Source organism: Paracoccidioides lutzii (genome assembly GCF_000150705.2).
Source record: "Paracoccidioides lutzii Pb01 unplaced genomic scaffold supercont2.10, whole genome shotgun sequence".
NCBI classification, from domain to species: domain Eukaryota; kingdom Fungi; phylum Ascomycota; class Eurotiomycetes; order Onygenales; family Ajellomycetaceae; genus Paracoccidioides; species Paracoccidioides lutzii.
This window is the reverse complement of record NW_015440956.1, coordinates 582297-600897: the sequence shown is the minus strand read 5'-3', so window position 1 is coordinate 600897 and position 18601 is coordinate 582297. Positions and strand designations below refer to the sequence as shown.

The following is an 18601-nucleotide window of genomic DNA, read 5'->3' as shown; positions in this document are numbered from 1 at the left end:
TTTTGATAATTTATTAATCTAATCTCTTTGAATTGAGAAATAGTTATATTTAAATACTTTTATTATCTTTCTATATCTCTAATCTGCTTAAAATATCTGTTAGTATATTTTAACATCCAGGTTGATACTGAATCAAAAAGTGAAATTATGAAAGAAATTCAACTTAATATACTCATTAAGTATTAAAATTCTTAATGATTATAAAGTACTTCAGTACTTAATAATTAGTTAAAATTTTAAATCTCTCTGTTCTCTGAAAATCTTTCAGCTTAGCTTATCATTTTAACAATACTCTTACAATTGTTAGTATTTTCTTATCATTAATTTTATAGTTTTTTTAAGTTTTATTCATAGAAATTGAGTAAAAAGTAACTGAATATCACTGCTCGTTCTTACACAGCTGAAACAGAATATCAGCTACAACATTATCTAAAATATTTATCTCTATATAAATCTTTTGTTTTGAATTATAATGATAAAGCACTGAAGCTTCAGATAGAACTTTTTTCATCTGTTTAAAAATATATTAATAGATATTATTTTTTTTAAAAAAAATTAATTTATTCAGATAAATTTAAACAGTGATTTTATAATTTAACTATATTTCTTGATAAAGTACTAATAAAAGTTATAAAATTCTAGAAATAATTAAATTTTCTTCATTATACTAAATATTGCTTATTGAGAGATTACAGTAATTTTTTTCAAATCAATTTTCATATCTTTATCTATAATAATAAACTCTAGATACTTGATTTACTGAACATGAAACTTACACTTTGAGATACTTATATGAAGTCTCATCTCTTATAATCTAGTCAATATTTTCTTAATATGCTTTTTATATTCTTCAAGATTTTATTATAAATAAATAGATCATTTACAAAAATAGTTATAAACTGATTTAAATAGTCAAAGAAGATAAAATTTATAAAGTATTAAAAAATTGCTGATTTATTACTCAGATTAAAGAGTATAACTTTATATTTATAGATTTTATAATGTATTTTAAAAATAGTCAAATCTTCAGTATCAGAGTGTATGCATATTCAGTAAAAGTCTTGATGAATATTTAACTTAATAAAGAACTTAACTTTATTTAATCACTTTATGAGGTTATTAATCAAAAAAAATAAGTATTGATTCTTTTTTGAGATAATATTAAACTGATAATAATTCATATAGAATTTTAATTTACCTGTTGTATAAACTATAAGAATTGAAAATATAAAGAAGAAAGTAACTGATAAAATAAATCTTTTTTTTAAATTAATCTTAAAATATTATTTGATCATTTCAAGCTTTTTCAGACTTATTTAATATAATAATATATAATTAATAATTTTATTTAAATTAGCTTTTTTTTTCAACTCAATCTTATAATTTACTTTTTTTCAAAAGAGTGATAATTTATCAAATATAACTTCTAAGAAAATATCTCAGAATTTCTTATAGTTCTCTGATATATACTTATTAATCAGTTCTTTATCCTTTAGTTCTACTTCAATAATAATTTTTTTTTTCTTAATAATTTTATATATTTTATAAAGATTTGAAATAAAGATCTCTGACTTTTTACTTTTCTCATAATGATAAAAAACTTATCTTTAATAAATATTATTTTTTATTGTTTATCTCTTTCATTATTTTCATGTTTAAATTTCTTATTAATAAGTCTATTATAGTAATCTGTATTCTATTGACGCTTTGACTTTATCACTAATCTTTTCAGAATATTTTCTAAAATTACTAAAGTGTATTTCTCTGATATCTTATCTGCTGATATCTGCACATTAACCAAATTAGATATTGATTCTTCATATCTAGTTATATTTCTTATTTTATCAGTTAAGCTTATTTTATAATTATATCAGTACTTCTTAGATCTGTTATCAATATTAATATATTTATAAATTTTTTTTCATCTATTTATAAATATAAAAAGATGACTTTTGTGATTAAAATCTCTCTTTAATTATTGAAGCTCATGATTTAATGACTTTCTTTTGCATTTTTAAAGCATATTTTCAATAATTTGATACATTTCTATATGAAACTTGACTTGATAAAAATATAGCAATTTACTCTGAAATTTACTAATAATCTTATAGAAATAACATATTCATTAAAAACTATCTTGATATGTATAATAAAGAAATTTTCACTTATCAGCTTATTTATGTTAAAAGTCTTTAGTACAATCATATTATTATCTGAGAAGAAAACTTTTTTCAGACCTAATCTTTTTCTGACTTGATGATAACAATCACAGTATTTATTTTCCTTAGTTCAGTCTTTTGCTTATATGAGCAATTCTGTACTGTATGATTTTTACTTTAGCAGTTGAAGCATTTCATATTCTTTTCCAATTCTCAGTTATTTGTACTGATGTAAATAAAGTTGATTTATGATTATTCAGTCTTACAGAGATACTTTCATAGTTGACTTAAATTGCAGAAGGTTCTTCATAGTTTGCTCAAGTTCTAGAAGTTTCTTTACAGTTTACTTGTTAATTGTTTTAATTATATATGCTCTTGAGATAATAAGTAGCCTAAATGCAGATCTTTTAAATTTTATGAAAGATGTTACAACTAATATAGACTACTGCAATCATATATTGAATATTAAAAAATAGTTTGTAAAGAAAATCTACTTTATAATCTTTCTTTTAAATCTGAGCTTCATCAGTCAGATGCAAGAACTTGATCATAAAAATATAATAATTATTCTCATTTCTCATTATCAATTATTAATATTTTATCTGTGCATTCTCAAGCTTATTGACATTCTCATATATTTTTTACAGATATTTAAAAACCTTCTTGACAATCTTAAACTTCTTAAAATAATCTTCTCTTATTTTGAAAGTTAGATGTATTGCTGCTTCATCATCTGTTTAGTTTTCTATATATACAATTTGATTTTTTTCAGTTGAAAAGTAGTCAGCATTAATAGTTAACTTGCATCTCATTTATAAAAGTTAATTTTCAAATATTAATTCTTTTTTATTGATAAAATACTTCAGATCATCAAGCTTGACTAATCATTATATCTGTTGAATGTTTATCAGTATGATTTGTAAGACTAAAGAATTTACTATTTACTATAAAATATATTTTTCTCTATCAAGCTGTTTACTTACTGATCAAGTTCACTTACTTACTTTTTTTTGATTATCTCATTCTGTTCTAATTTGATCTAGAGTTTCTCTTGCTTTGTTTCTGAGATTAGTAATTTTTTGATATATTTATTGTAAGTTCTTTTCAATTATTTTCAAAAATATTTTCTTTGATAAAAGCTTTCTTGATCTCATATTTCTCTCTATTATAGTAATCATATCTTAGTCTGATTTTTATAAACTGTCAGATTCTTTAACTGCTGCTAATATTTTAGCAGTATTATCAGAGATTTAAAATAAAAATAAATAAGAATTCTTAAAAAATTTTTATTTAAAAAACTTATTTTAAAAAAAACAAAAAAAGTTATTAATCTTAGTATTATATCAAGACTTCAATCTAGATGCAGATGAAATAGATATTCAGTTGTTAGCTAGATAAACTATCTAAATAAAATATTAAAATAATTTCTAAGAGATAAGTTCAGAAAAGACTCTGTTTATATAGTTTTTTTTTCTTAATATTATTTCTCATATTTATATATTATTCATATATAAAATAATTATGAGATTAATTACTATATCAATATCTAGACAGTTATAATTATCAATCATCTCAGTCTGTAATTTTACACTGTTAAGAAAACTGAATAAAATCTATTTATTCTATATTATTATAATTATAAAAACTTTATTAGTTATAATATTTATTATTAATAATAATTTCAATAATAGTATAAAGTTTATTATAAAATTAATTTTATTAAAATTATATATATTTTTAAATAAAATTTTATATTTAATAATTATTATCTTTAAAATTTTAAATCAAGTTTAAATAATCTTTAAATTTTTATAGTTAATTAATTAAAATTATATTATATAAAATAATTAATTTAAAGTTCTAAATAATATATTATTAAATTTAATATTTAGTTTTTATCAATACAGAAAAAGTTAATAATAAAAATAATAAAATTTTATATAATAAAAAATAATTAATTATATTTTTAATAATACTAACTATAAAATTATTTTTTTTAATTTAATTTATTCTTTTAATTTAAATTAATTTAATTAATTTTATATATAAATTTAAATAAATAATATTTATTTAAATAATTTTATATTTTTTAAGTTTTAATTAAATAAAATATATAATATTTAATAAAGTTGTATAAGAAGAAATATTATTATATAATATTAAATATGAGTGTGATAATATTATAAATAGCATTGACTACTAAGTTATAGAAACTGACATTGTCTGAAAAGAGTAATAGTAATAATTTAACAATCATTTTGCAGAAACTGTCTAGCAATGATCAAGTAACTATTTTGTAAATAAGTATCTTATAGTAACTATCTAGTAATAATATATCAATCACTAGTGAAAAGAGATATAAGAAGAGACTTTTTCAGATCTCTGTTTTGAAGATTATCTTAGTATTTCATTGAGATAGTTTATCTAGTTGACAATCAAATATTTGTTTATCTGCATTTAAATTGAAGCTGTAACAGTAAGCTTCATAACAGTAGTTTCTCTACAAATTAAGATAAATAATAAAGAGTCAATTGATCTGATCACTGTGACAGCAATCACAGTATATAATAAGCATATTGACTCTCATTTTCACTATTCTGATACACAGTTGCATGAAGAAGTGATTTTCATTAATTACATTCTCACAGTGAACATGAAGCAGACAGTCTTCAAAAATCTTTAAGCACACTGACATTTAAATGACTTATCAACTTTGTAGAGCTTTCATATGGAAAATAGTCAAGACTATCAAAATCTTGTATGTAGTGTGTTTCAGTTGGGTTCTAGGATAGAATAGCTCACTCAGCTCTTGATACACGGAGGATTTGCGTTGGTGTGTTGGGGGGGGGTTGGGCACACGTTGCCCAGACAGCCGCCCTCACCGTTCGCGATGGGTGTATATAGATCGTTCTACCTGGCCTTTCATCCGAACAGATTACATGTCACGTGGATACGTCATCGATGATTTTACTTATCTGGAGGAATTGATTCAGCACAATCCGGAAATTGGATGTCAAAACCCTCGAGATTATCCCAATCACGTCTTCAATGGAATAATTTTGCGAACGACCGAGTTCTTTGGCCTGTGCTCATTTTCCACGTAGACATACCTAATCTATATGCTAATACTTCCCGGTCAAATGCTGCGGTTGCGCATGACAAAGGTCCATAACGCGTCATGTTTCCTCCATCATCAACTGGATATTTGGATATTGAGACATTGAGTGGAATATTTGGGTATGGATTCGATCTCCGGCAGCTTTCTTATACCTTTCTACCCGTCACCATCTCATTTTGCGCATACCCTTGCTCGCTCTTGAAACTGGATTAAATCGATCGCTGGCTAACAAAGGCACTTTAATGCACCAACAGCTCCATTTCAATCGCTTGCTGGGTGGTTGTTTTCTCGCCCCAGATCATCGAAAATTTCCGTCGAGGATCAGCAGATGGCCTTTCCCTCCTCTTCCTTGTGGTATGGCTGGCAGGCGATATATTCAATATTCTCGGGGCAGTCCTTCAGGGGGTCCTGCCAACAATGATAATCCTAGCTGTGTACTATACATTAGCTGATATAGCCCTACTTTCTCAATGTTTCTATTACAGGGGATTTACTATCTCTGACAAGCGCACAAAATGCAACGATGTTGGCAGCACATTTTCAGGTGTTTTTGGGAGGGGAGAGGAAGAGGTGGATAATCCATGTGCTCATGGTCAGCCATCGGCGCATTCTCCCTTGCTGGCCAACGGCAACCATCGAATTCCCGAAACCGGACATTTAACGGCTCATGGACCTGAGGACGAACGTGGAGGTGAACATGGCCCTGAACACGAACAAGAGCGGGAACTAGGATTTCATCACCTCCATGACCACCTCCATCGCCACCAATCAACCTTTTTACTTTGCCAACAAAACTCCACATTGGATGGCACCCATTTGTCCCCGACAGTGCCGCTATTGGATCCTGGTAAACAGACCCCGATTGCCGCCAGCAACACCACCGCTGCACCCCAAGCACAACCCCACCAGCATACCTCCACCATACAAGTTGTTGCCTTTAACATCTTCAGTGTTGCCCTCGTTTGTGCTGCAGGTGTGTTAGGCTGGTACGTCAGCTCAGGCTCGTCGCGGAGCATGCGCAAAGACCGACTGCCATCTGATAGTGACTCTCTGAAGCTGGACCCATTGGGCCAAATATTTGGCTACCTTTGCGCAGCGCTGTATTTGGGCAGTCGGATTCCGCAGCTCTTACTGAACTACAAGAGGAAAAGTACTGAAGGGGTTTCGTTACTTTTCTTCCTATTCGCGTGCGTGGGGAACTTGACGTATATATTGTCGATATTTGCATATTTGCCGCGGTGCAAAGGAAAACATGGCATTTGCCGGCCGGGTGAGCAGAGGAGAATTTATGCTAGGTATATTTTGGTGAATGCATCGTGGCTGTTGGGGAGTTTGGGCACACTTATTTTGGACCTAGCGATCTTTGTACAATTTATTTTATATAAGGAAAAGGACGCGAACGGCGATTACGAGGAGGAGGAAGAATGAGACAAGAGAAGAGTTTTTAGGAGATGTATACTGAAAAGAGGTTAAGGGAGGAGCAGTGAACTGAGACGATACAGGAACTGATTCATTACGGAAAAATATGACTGTTAGAAGGCTGGAAGCATTTTCAGGAATATAACTGTGACATAACTAATGTAATTCCCCACTGAGTAACATCCATCTCAAATTCCTCTTAACTGATCCACTTTAACGCGCAAACATGCCATCAATTCATAATAAAAGGTTTTAAATTTTCTCTAGAGAGAGAGAGAGAGAGAAGACTTGAATTCATAATAAATGTATTAAAAAGCAAGAAATATCTTCAATTTCTGAAGCTGCATATTTATCTTGAAATTTCTCACTTAACTTTTACTTATATACTTAATGACTGAACTGTATAAGTGAATTTACTTAACATTTATAGAATTGACTTAGATTAAAATGAATAAATTTGTTAAATGAATTCTAAATCTAAATAAAATAAAAAATTTCTCTCAGGTTAATATTTATAAAAAATGTGATGAATTATTTTCTTTAATCTTAAAATTTGAACAAAACTTCTTAAGACTTGAGAAAAACTGAGATTTGAAACTAGTTAATCACTATATAGAGCTTTAATACTACTATTTTAGATATAATATTCATGAATAAACTAAATACAATTACTGGGAAATTATAAAATATTGATTTAAAATTATTATTATTATTATTATTATTATTAAATTAAAATATTAAAAAATTAAAATTATATTAAAAACTTTATTAAATACATAATATAAATATTTTAATATACAAAAAATATTTTAAATAAAATGATATTATTCAAATAAAGCAAGCAGATTGATTGTGACAAAATAACTTTCAAATTGACTATGTTTAAATGTGAAACAGATTTTATAATCTTACAGAATGACAAGCTTGATCAATTGCAAAAATTGCTAATCATGAAACTATATGATGAAATATAATGTGATGGAAGGGTCTTGTCACGGCTTCAATCTAGGCGCAGGTGAAACCAGTGTTCGATTGCCAGCTAGGTAAGCTATCTGGACGAAATACTAAGATGGTTTCTAGAAGACGGGTTCGGGGAAGGCTCTGTTTATATACCCCTTTCCTTTAGCGCAGTTGCCCCTTTTCTTAGCACCGTTGCTAGGCGGTTCCCACGTTTACGGGGTATTCATTTGCGGGGTAATTGTGGGGTAGGTTGCTCTGCCGTTGCTAGGCAGTTGCGATTACTGATTAACTCAGCCCAGTGGCCTTACGCTGTCGAGGAGTCTGGACGGAGCCCGTTCTACGCCCTCACAGGTCTAGCATAATTACTATTCATATTACCTTTTTTCTTTTTTAAATGATATTGATTTAACTTGTGAGATTTTTCTTAGATGAAACTAATAGATTCAAACAAACCTGAATTCTAGAGACTGAATAAGCACAAAAATTGAAGATCTTATTATAATACTAAACTAAGTTTCTGTTTCTAAAATTGTTCAGTATATCAAACATCTCACTTGATCAAATTCCGCAAATAGAAATTTGCTCAAGTTGTGATCAGGAATAACAAGAGGCTAAACTGAAAAAAGGAAATCACAGACTTCATTCGCCAGAAGCCATTAAATCCATATTAATCATGACATTCATTCTATTTCATTGTCTTACTAGAGTCCGGGCTGAGGGAGTTAGCCCTACAACTGGAAAGTAACAACCCGGCACGGCGAGATATATCCCGACCCATCTCCTGTAGTTCCGGAGTAGGGGGGATGATATAACTCATTGCTTGGTAAAAATCCTATATTGAAGAATAAGACAGCCATCCGAAACAAATCAATCGTCCGATGGAGGCTTGGGCTCCACCTTCCCCTTTGACACCTCACTCCAATTCGTGCTCAATGCCGTTCCCTCGCTCTCATAATAGCTCTTCACCATAGCCCGGCGCGTATCAGGGTCTGCGTTAGCGTACAGCTTTTTGAAGAAAGAATCAACGGGATCACCAGTACCATAGTCTGAGTCATCGGATTGGAGTCCTTCGTCATCACTGTCGTCATCAGAACCAGCAGCTTCCTTCTCTTTGCCTTTAGCAGAACTCTTCTTTTTCTCTTTCTTCTTAGTTAGGGAGGATGCCACTTTATCCCAATCTTTAAGACCAGTGCGGGATGAAGTAGGATATGATGGCACACCCCCCGTAGGTAGTAACGTGCTGGGCTGTGATGACAGTATAGAGGTTGGTGTTATTGGAGGGGCGGCGTTATTTGCTCCCGTGGGATTTGCTTGTCGGTGTGTGCCCTTTAGTCCTCCCCATTTTAGACCTGACTGTTTCTTGCGGAGAACAACTTCAATTTTTGTTGACATCACAGACGTTTTGGAGATAGCGGAGTCAACAGGTGCGAATAGTGGTTCAAGGTTGAAGGAGAAGTCCGATCCGGAGGCCAAGGGGAAAGTTATAGAGAGCTTACATAGTTATTAGCCATAACATCAATGTCTATGAGGAAATGGGAGGGGTATCATACCGAGTCTTCCTGGATATCAATATCCGCCTTCTCCTTAGGAACACCCTTCACGTACAATGTTATAACCACCGTGTCTGCTGTCTGGTACCACTCATGCCGCACCTTGTTCGTGAGAGGAGCTTGTGGGGCAACTGTTGGCGGAGAATCAGACTGCTCTTGTTTCGCGGGTGTAGCAGATGGTTGCCCATTGTCTTGCCCAGATGCATCCTTCCCTTTATCCACAGACCCCTTCTTCTCACCCACGTCAACCGCAGCTAATTGTTTACGAAAAATCTCCTTCAACTCTGCTGCCTCTGGTACCTTGATATCAGGGTATTCCTTAACAGTAACCTGCATCCTCTCGTCATCCTTTCTCAATGTTTTTACCCACTTCGCCACCTTCATCTCCCAAATATCCAGCTCCCGATTCGCCTTCGCAGTAGCAGTACTGCCATTGTTATTCGTCATCGCAGACCTTACAGTATTCTGCACAGCAGGGCCAACTTTACCCCTCACGAGTTTAAACAGGAAATCTGCATCCCCATATCTCTCTAAATGGTAGAGCACGATAGCCCGACGCATTTGGCTGGACAGGATCTGTTCCCGTCTTGCACGCTTCAAACCGAGTGCCACGGCCATTTCGGCATCGTGAAGGGCTGCTTGGCTGTTGGGACCCCCGTCGGCTGGGCGCAGGCGCGAATAGGCTGTTGACCGTTTGATGTAGTAATCTGTGGCATGCGGGTTGATAGCGAGGGCACGAGTGTAGTGCTCAATCGCGGCTGGGAAGTTGGAAGCAGAAAGAGCCTTTGCGCCACGTTGGGCTTCGTCCATTCTGAGCTTTACTGAGCTCTCCTCTAGATAGTGGTTTGGGGGTTAGTCAAATTAATGAAGGTGACGATCTATTTTAAAGAGGTGCTAGTGGTAGAAGAGGCGACTATTAGTGCTTCATTTGATGATTTGAAGAATGATGTGGTGAGATTTCAGAGGTTTGTTAATATCACAAGTGGATGTAGTTGCATCCATTGATCATCCCTAAGTTTGGCCTGGGTTTTGAGAGATCCCTGTGTTTGGGCCACGTTATTATTCACGTGACGTCGATTCTACAGGAGACAAGCTTCAAAATGAGGGAATAGAAGAGCATGGGAACCGCTTGACCACTTGAATTGGATGATTAATTTATACTGATGTATGGGCATCTATCCAGTATAATTCATACTCTGTTGCAAGCAGCGGTGAAAACAAATTAGGCAATTTACATTATCAGTTGCAGCTGGAAATGGATAGCTTCCAGATCTAGGGTCTCGCATCGCGCTGTTACAGAATTTCCTCATTGCCAAACTTTCTAGCGTAGAGTCCCAGGGCTCGAATTGGCCAGTAGAGCTTGTAGTTGGGGTAGGATATCATGCTAGAATAGGAAAGGTAAATTAGCATTTATCTTCATGGCAGTTAAATTGGGACTGCCAAAAGCATTTCATACCATGACTGGTTAAACACGCCCTCGATTCCATTTTGAAGCCACTCTCCATTTGCTTGCTGTTTTGTCATCAACAGCTTCATTGCATTCTTAAGGACTTCCTTGTTCGGATATCCGGCGTCCATCAGCGCAAGACAGGCCCAGGAAGTCTGCACAACCTGCGATGTTTCATAGTGCGTGTACACCTTCTGCTCGGAGCTGAGATACGACTCCCCCCAGCCACCGTCTTCCATTTGTTTGTCAACTAGGAATTGGCAACCACGGCGAACCAGTTCGCTAGTCTCGTATGTTTCGCCAACATGGGCAAGACTTTCCAGTGCAAACATGGCAGCGTAGGTGAAACAGACACCCCAGCTTCCATACCAGCTCCCATCAGGGCGCTGTACGCGGCGAATATATTCTACTGCTTTGAGTTTTACTTCCTCGATTTCCTTTGTACGATAATCCGGGAAGAACTTGCTGAAGAAGGATAGAGCAGTAAGGGCAGCGGTTGTACACTCAGGATAATCGTATCCAATCATGATGCCACCAAAGACCTCTGCAGCGTTGAGCCACTCCAGATAAGAAGAACCCCGAGTATTTTCATACTCTGAAAAACCTCCCGATTTATTCTGCATAGAAATTAGAGTATCGACCGCATCTTTCAATCTTTCGTCGGATATTAACTGGGGAAACCCGTGGACTTTCTGAAGCAGCAGTGCGGCCCGAAGACCTTCCGCGGTGCAGTCGCTGACGGTGTATCCCTGCGTTTTATTGCTAAACGGCCAGGCACCTTTCGTCCTATGGCGGTAGCAGCGCTCTTGTTGAGGTACATTTTCTCGCATCTGGTGGTCCTCCAAGAACTCTAGAGCCTTGAGAAGCATAGGACGCCATTTTGGATCATCAACAAAACCAGCAACATCGATTGCCTGAATAATGAATGCCGTATCCCAGACTTGTACTCCATTGGTGCCGTTCATAAGCATGCCTTCGTTTTTCATCCACATGTAGTCGTGCAACCGGTCCAGATGTCGACGAACAGTGTAACTACCCGGTCCATCATGGATAAAACAGCTAAGAGTGTTCATTGGCGCATTCACCGGTCCTAGACCAGCATAATCCGTGTTTTGATCTTCCATTGTTATCAACTCCCACACCCAGTCTTCTGCGCGTTTGACCAAGGATGGCCATCGAAGGACATTCCAGATATTTGCAATCAACCAAAAAAGAAGGTTCAAAAGCCAGTGTTTTGGGTAATAGTTATCGGCATCAGCTATAGCGCCACGATGAGAAGCAAAATTAATCGACTCAAATGATTGAGTGTAAATCTCTTCCCGGAGTTGTCGAGTAAAATCGTCGGGTGGGTGGCTAAATTTCTTCGAATATATGTACGTCATAGGAAGGAAAACTTGACGCATATGTATCCACCATCTCCAGGGAGCAAAGGGGACCCAGTCTGGAAGAAGCCTAATAAAAAGTTAGCCAAGAAAATATGTTGATGGGTATGAGGGTTAATATGGAAACTCACCAAAGTTCTGGTGGAACAGGGTTAACAGCTTCCCACCCCATCACTCCCAGGACACTAAGCCAAAATTTTGCCCAATGGGGAGCATACAAGGCACCACCAAGTTTGTGCAGCATACCACGAGCCTTCACCATTCTAGGGTCCTCCGCGCTTGCACCCAGGATGCGTAAAGCAGTGTAGTTCATGGAGGTGCCAAACACAGAGCTGTGACCCTCGATATGCAAACCCCAGCCTCCATCTTCCGGGTGTTGCCGCGCGAACAAGTACCGCTTGATCTCTATCGCATATTCAGGGAGTATTGGAGTGCCTGTAACGTACCAGGTAACGATCAAGCCCGGGAGAAGGAACATTGGGCCGCCATATTCACAGGCCCAATTGCCAGGCTCGAGTTGAAGTTTTGAGAAGAAAGAGAGGGCATTGGATGCTGCGTCCAGCGGTTTCTTGGGGGGAGGGAGCTCAGGAAGCCCCTATTCAAGATCCATCAGTATGCCCCAATGTATGTATATAGAGGAGAATAAACGGTATTACAGACAGTAGGGAGCCCAAGATGATACTTGTCAGCAACGGTCTGCGGCCATGTTTTCAATTCCTCGTCAGTCTTGAGATAGTGCCAGGTTTGTCGGCCACGGTCATCCCGCAATCGCCATCTTGAATAGTCGGTCTTTTCGTCAGTCTCGAGGGTACGGTTGTTGCCATTGATTGGGGATGTATTCTTCAACATATTTGCAGCGACAGTGGGCGATATTCTTCTCCCATAGGAACAGAGAAAGAGCTGTCTATAGAAACAGTGTTGGAGAAAAAGGCGCACTACTCTGTCGACCCCCAGACTGATATTTATTTAAGAGATGCCTAAATATTGCAAGTCGGCGTCGCCACTACTGCAGGGAATCCATTCCTTGAATGTTGAATGGACAAGTAACAGAGATCGCTTGATTGTTAGCTTGATTCACTTACCTAGGTACCTAGCTTAAGAGGTAGATGAGAATGTGGATGCACAAGCTGGTATCCCAACTCCTTATTTTTTAATGAAGATATGAACAAACAGCCGACGAAGTCATTTGGAATCTGTATCGAGATCTAATTCGATCAAGTAAAAGATTCAAAGCGATCAAGACTCTGATATTTGGAATCTGGAAGTTAATACTTAACTTAGTTAACGTAAGCGATCGCCTACCGGAAAACTGTTCCATTCCAATCACATGAATCCATCAAATCATTCAATATGCCCATCAAATCAAAAGATCAAGCTTTCAACCAGGAAGGAAGACTTCTTTTAGCCATTGGAGCTTATAAAACCAAGCAATTTTCAAGCATGCAAGCAGCTGTCAATGTTGCTTTCTCAAGTCTATTCCATAAACTGTACACTCAAATCACATACATGAATTCGTAACAAGACAATCAAAAGCTGACCTTAATTGAAGAATTTGATGAATAATATTTATAAATGAGAGAGATCTATTCTTCTGAATTGCAAGCATATGAGATATAATTATTCAGCTACTGAAAATATATATAATATTTAATTTATTATCTTTAATTAAGAAATATTAAATTTAAAAATTTATTTAATATTATAAAAAGTTAAAAATTGAAATATATATATAATTATAAATAATTTTTATATAAAAATTTTAAAATTATATTTAAAAATTTTTTAAATTGATAAAAAATATTTAAAAATATAATAATTTTTATAAAAAAAAATTAATACAATAAAATAATCTCAATTTTTAATAACTTTTTTAAAAAGTAAAATATATTAATTTTAAAATAAAAATAAATTTATTATTTTTTAATTAAAATATAATTAATAATTATAATATATATTTAATTATAGTATAATTTTATTTAAAAATAATATAGTAATTAAATAAATATATTATAAAATTTATATTTATATATATTTAATTTAATTAAAATTAATTAATAAAAAAATTAAAATAATAAAAAATTATACTTAATAGTTTTAATATTTATTAATAAATTTAAAAAAAAATAATAATAATAAATAAATAATTATTGAATATAAAAATTTAAATTAAATTTTATAAAATAAATTTATTTATAATTAATTTATTTATAAATTATATTAATTAATTAATATATTTTATCATTAAATAATAAATGTTATTAAATAGTAAATTTTTTCTAAAAATTATTAAATATTTACAAAAAAATAATTATTTAATAGCTTAATATCTTATCTTTAATATCTTATATAGATGATTATGAATATAAATTTTCTTCTTTATTAAGAAATTAAGATTCTATAGCAGAGAATGAAAAGACACAAAAAAAAAAAAAAAGAAGATATGTTAATCTAGATCAGGATACTATTCTATCTATACAGGAAGATCATGGGCGTGTTCAGTAGATTAATATGCAGGTTAAAGCTCAGATTGAAACTATAGTTATTTCATCAAACTCAAGATGCGTTACCTTATGTAATCAGCTCACGCACAGACCAAGGGGTAACAAGTTGTAACATGCACATTGACAACTTATTAATAGCATGGAGTTGAAGCTTCTCATCTTCAGTTACAAACCCAGACAAAACAACGCGCCACCGCATATCACATCGCTGAACGAATCCTGTCCTTCAACTGCGAACCCTCAGAAACCACAGAAAATAACTCGCGATGGCAACCTCCGTCGCACAAAAGCGCCTCTTCCACGAATACAAGCTCCTTTGCACAAATCCCCCGGACGGCATCACTGCCGGCCCTATCAGCGAAGATGACTTGTTCCTGTGGGAAGCGTTAATCCAGGGCCCCGAGGGCACACCCTTTGAAAACGGTGTCTTTGCTGCTGAACTCAAGTTTCCCAGAGATTATCCACTTAGCCCGCCCATGATGAGGTTTCTGGGCGGCGGTGTCTGGCATCCGAACGGTATGTGCAACTCCGCCCACTAAAAAGCAAAATAATGCACTTTTCCATCTAGTTGGGAGATGGACGGATGCATTCCCTCCTTTATTTTGCTCAAAAAGTGCAAGTGACTGACTACTTTTCCTCCTTCCTTGTTATGGCACCACAGTATACCCCAACGGTACCGTTTGCATCTCCATCCTCCACCCCCCCGGTGACGACCCAAACCACTACGAGCACGCCTCGGAGCGCTGGAGCCCCATCCAGTCTGTTGAAAAGATTCTCATTTCAGTTATGAGTATGCTTGCGGAACCGAATGATGAGAGCCCGGCGAATCTGGAGGCGGCTAAGATGTGGAGGGATCAGAGGGAAGAGTATGAGAGAAGGGTTCGGGGGGAGGTGAGGAGGAGCTTGGGTCTTTGATTTTTGATGTGTTATGGAAGAAATGGGATGCTTGCATATGACATGGGATAATGGGGCGCTTCTTTGCAATCACCTTTTGCGAGGGGAGGGACCATTATTTTTATTTTTATTTTTTATTTTTTATTTTTTATTTATTATTTTTATTTTTTATTTTTCATCTTTTGTTGATAGACAGATTGATTGAGCTCTTTTTCTTTTTGTTTAAGCGGGGCTGGAGTTCTATGAATATCTTTTATTATTTTAAAATGGATATGATTAAACTGGTTTTTTCGCGTGTAATTATATCGTTTTCTGTTTCTGTTGTGAGTCTCACAGTACCTTGCACTCCTGTCGAATCACAAAGGCTCAGAACACTCTAGCACTTAGAGAACTACCTCAAATAAGCTTTCTCAACTTCAGATCCAGCCACTTCTCTACTCCTTCCTCCCTCTCATACAGCACCTCGATCTCCGCCTTGACATTCGACATAAGCATGTGCTGCAACTCCGCCCTCCACGCCGGCTCCGGCCCATCCTCTGCGAAAACAGGGTTTCGCGCCAGCATATCTTGCGCTTTCTTTCTGTCCCGCAAAGTCAGCGGTATTAGAACGTCATCGTCCTGTGTGTGTGCATCTCGCTTGGGTACAACTTCGGAAGATTGCAGACCAAACCATTGGATGTCGCTGACGGTGAGATTGTTGTTTTCATGAGCCTGCGCCTTTGAACCGTATTTATAGGTGGACATGATGGCCATGCCGTCCGGGTCACTGTCGACGAACATGTAAATGGGGGGTGGTGAAGATGGCGATGGTCCTAATGCCGATGGCAAGGGAAGGGTATGGGATAGTAAGCGGAGGAACGCTCGAGTGCAAAGGTCCGGGTAGCCTTTCCCCTACACCGTTGTTTTGAATTATTTACCGCTGGAAGGAAAAGAGAAACCTGGTAATAAGGGAGCTGAGAAGCAGGAAACATGTCATCCTTACTGTTATCATGATGCCTGGTCCGGCAGCAGAGGTTTTGTGGTAGTTAGCAGTTGCCAAGCGGCGAAATGTTGCCTTGCAAGTGGCACTTGTTAGTAGCTACTTCTCTCAAAAGCTGAGGGAAAGCTGGATGCGCATAGATATACATATACCTCTTTCTCGATAACCAGGATCCATTGAACAGCTGATAAATCGACGTTCTTGACCGTCTCCACCCTAGGAACAAGCATACCCTAAAAAAATTTAATATACTTGAAGGTAAACGATTCAGAGGAATACAACCTCAGCGTGAAGGTCTGCATCTATCGTAGAATTATCATTAAGAGTAACGTTAAATCTCCCCACGGCAAGGCCTTTCGCTGCTGCTGCCTGGTATTGTGAATCAATCAGCAAAAAGAGTTCCTATTTTCCGAGGCAATGAAATAATCCGGTTTAAATATGTACCACGTGTAAAGCTGACCTGTCCACACCAATTGTGCAAGCAATGTCGTCGATGCATCGATCCACCACACTCTGGGATCCGAAGTATACTGGGTCAAGATAGTAAATATCCCGCTTTGAGCTTATGAAGTTACCGTTGATGGCCTCTGAGATATGGCCCATGATCCGTAGAAGAATGGCTGGACGATAGAATGAAAGAATGAGATCATGTTCGTATTGAAAACTGACAGGAAAAAAAAAAAAAAAAAAAAAAAATCAGGAATGGTTGTAAGATGCAAATGAAAAACAAGGATGGAGGGAGTGTCCTACCAAATCTCCAGCCCTCCTGCACAGTTTTGCCAGGCCAGAAATAGGTGCAGGAGGGCTTAGTAGTGTCACAATCCAGAGACCCTGTTTCTGGATTCAAGAAGAAGCGGGCATCCTTTGAGCGCCGTTTTAGAGTAATTGATGGGCTTCCGTCCACTCTCGCTAATTCATTTACGATCGAATCCAGTATATTGGTAATGAAGCTGCGGACTTTATCCTCTGGAGTTCCGCTGAATGGATCAGATGAAGGAGGCTGAGTTGCTGACGCTAACGACCCCAGAGCCATTGAACGATAGAAGCATATGCCCCATATATAGTGGGCTGTGTCGTTTGAGGTTATAAAGGAAAGATTAATGAAGGAATAGAGAATTGAAAGACCAGCTCATTTTTGTAGTGTCCAATGTTGAATTGTGGCCCCTGAATAAGGGTTCAGAATGACTTGAGTGTATCAGAAAACGAATTAACCTGTGATTTCTAGAATGAAGAGAAATAAGGTAAAACTAAGATGCTTGCGGGTATTCTTATAAACGACCGGAAGAGAGGGCATTATATAGTAAATATCTGATTCCCAGCTGAGGGAGGTAATACGGTGTACTCTCTGGAAACGAGCAAAATTGGCTTAACTGCGTTTGAGCTGGTCACAGAAAGAGTTTTCAAAAAACTCAGTTATCACATGAACTCAAACTCTCTGTTACCGAAAAGAAGCAGAGTGAGTGATGCCTACGAAACAAATAGACTGAGTCAGGAATGAAGTGGAATGAAGTAATAAAATGAGGCTTGGAAGTTGATGTGGACGTTTGGAAACCCAAGCAGTGTATTACATAATCATGCTGAGTTCCCAGATAACGTAATCCACCCCCAAGCCGGCCAAACCACCGAGTTCGGTCACCAAAATCACCATATAGTAAATAAATAAATTTAACGAGAAATATTTAATCAAATTCAAATGATGCTATTTCAGTAGTGGTAAAGTCATTTTAATGTTCTTAATCTTAAGGCTTTGATATATACTTTAAAGTAAAGATTTAAAAAATCAACTTTAATAATATTGAATTTAAAATGTATGATGATGATAAATAATTTAACATCTGATGATCAGCATTAATATAATTTACTGTCATAATTATAATATCACTGTAGAAATATCAAATATATTAGTGCAATAGCTAGTTTACTGTTTGATGTATTTAATCATCTGAAGCTCTTTAAAGATCTATGTATAGATTAAATTTTTATTCTAAAGATTTTAATTGATATAATGATCAAAACTTATATATTTAAGAAAAGTCTATAACTTTCATAGAAATATATAAAGAGCTAATAAAGAATGTAAATAAAATTATAAAAAAAATATAATTAAAAATATTAAAAAAAAATAAATATTATATAATTTTTAATGATAATACTATATAATAATAAAAAGATAAGTATTGATATATTAGAAT

At 35.2% G+C, this 18601-nt stretch overlaps 5 protein-coding genes across 5 annotated transcripts; 2 read left to right on the top strand and 3 right to left on the bottom strand.

Annotated features, from left to right (window-relative positions):
• Window positions 1-5337: 5337 nt before the first annotated feature.
• On the top strand, window positions 5338-6705 carry PAAG_04198 (PQ loop repeat protein; the record flags this gene model as incomplete). Its single annotated transcript, XM_015845204.1, has 2 exons — window positions 5338-5396; window positions 5532-6705. The coding sequence occupies 2 exons, from the start codon at window positions 5338-5340 to the stop codon at window positions 6703-6705; spliced, it is 1233 nt and encodes a 410-aa protein (XP_015699430.1).
• A 1818-nt stretch (window positions 6706-8523) lies between these two features.
• Window positions 8524-10016, bottom strand: PAAG_04197 (hypothetical protein; the record flags this gene model as incomplete). Its single annotated transcript, XM_002793879.1, has 2 exons — window positions 8524-9147; window positions 9207-10016. 2 exons carry the CDS (start codon window positions 10014-10016, stop codon window positions 8524-8526), a joined length of 1434 nt encoding a protein of 477 aa, XP_002793925.1.
• Window positions 10017-10499: 483 nt separating this feature from the next.
• On the bottom strand, window positions 10500-12884 carry PAAG_04196 (lanosterol synthase; the record flags this gene model as incomplete). The annotated part of the gene is made up of 4 exons (XM_002793878.2): window positions 10500-10590; window positions 10663-12105; window positions 12167-12630; window positions 12696-12884. The coding sequence occupies 4 exons, from the start codon at window positions 12882-12884 to the stop codon at window positions 10500-10502; spliced, it is 2187 nt and encodes a 728-aa protein (XP_002793924.1).
• Window positions 12885-14802: 1918 nt separating this feature from the next.
• Window positions 14803-15451, top strand: PAAG_04195 (ubiquitin-conjugating enzyme; the record flags this gene model as incomplete). Its single annotated transcript, XM_002793877.2, has 2 exons — window positions 14803-15052; window positions 15198-15451. 2 exons carry the CDS (start codon window positions 14803-14805, stop codon window positions 15449-15451), a joined length of 504 nt encoding a protein of 167 aa, XP_002793923.1.
• A 375-nt stretch (window positions 15452-15826) lies between these two features.
• On the bottom strand, window positions 15827-17442 carry PAAG_04194 (meiotic recombination protein spo11; the record flags this gene model as incomplete). Its single annotated transcript, XM_002793876.1, has 6 exons — window positions 15827-16321; window positions 16413-16484; window positions 16562-16642; window positions 16689-16778; window positions 16854-17029; window positions 17160-17442. The coding sequence occupies 6 exons, from the start codon at window positions 17440-17442 to the stop codon at window positions 15827-15829; spliced, it is 1197 nt and encodes a 398-aa protein (XP_002793922.1).
• Window positions 17443-18601: the final 1159 nt, after the last annotated feature.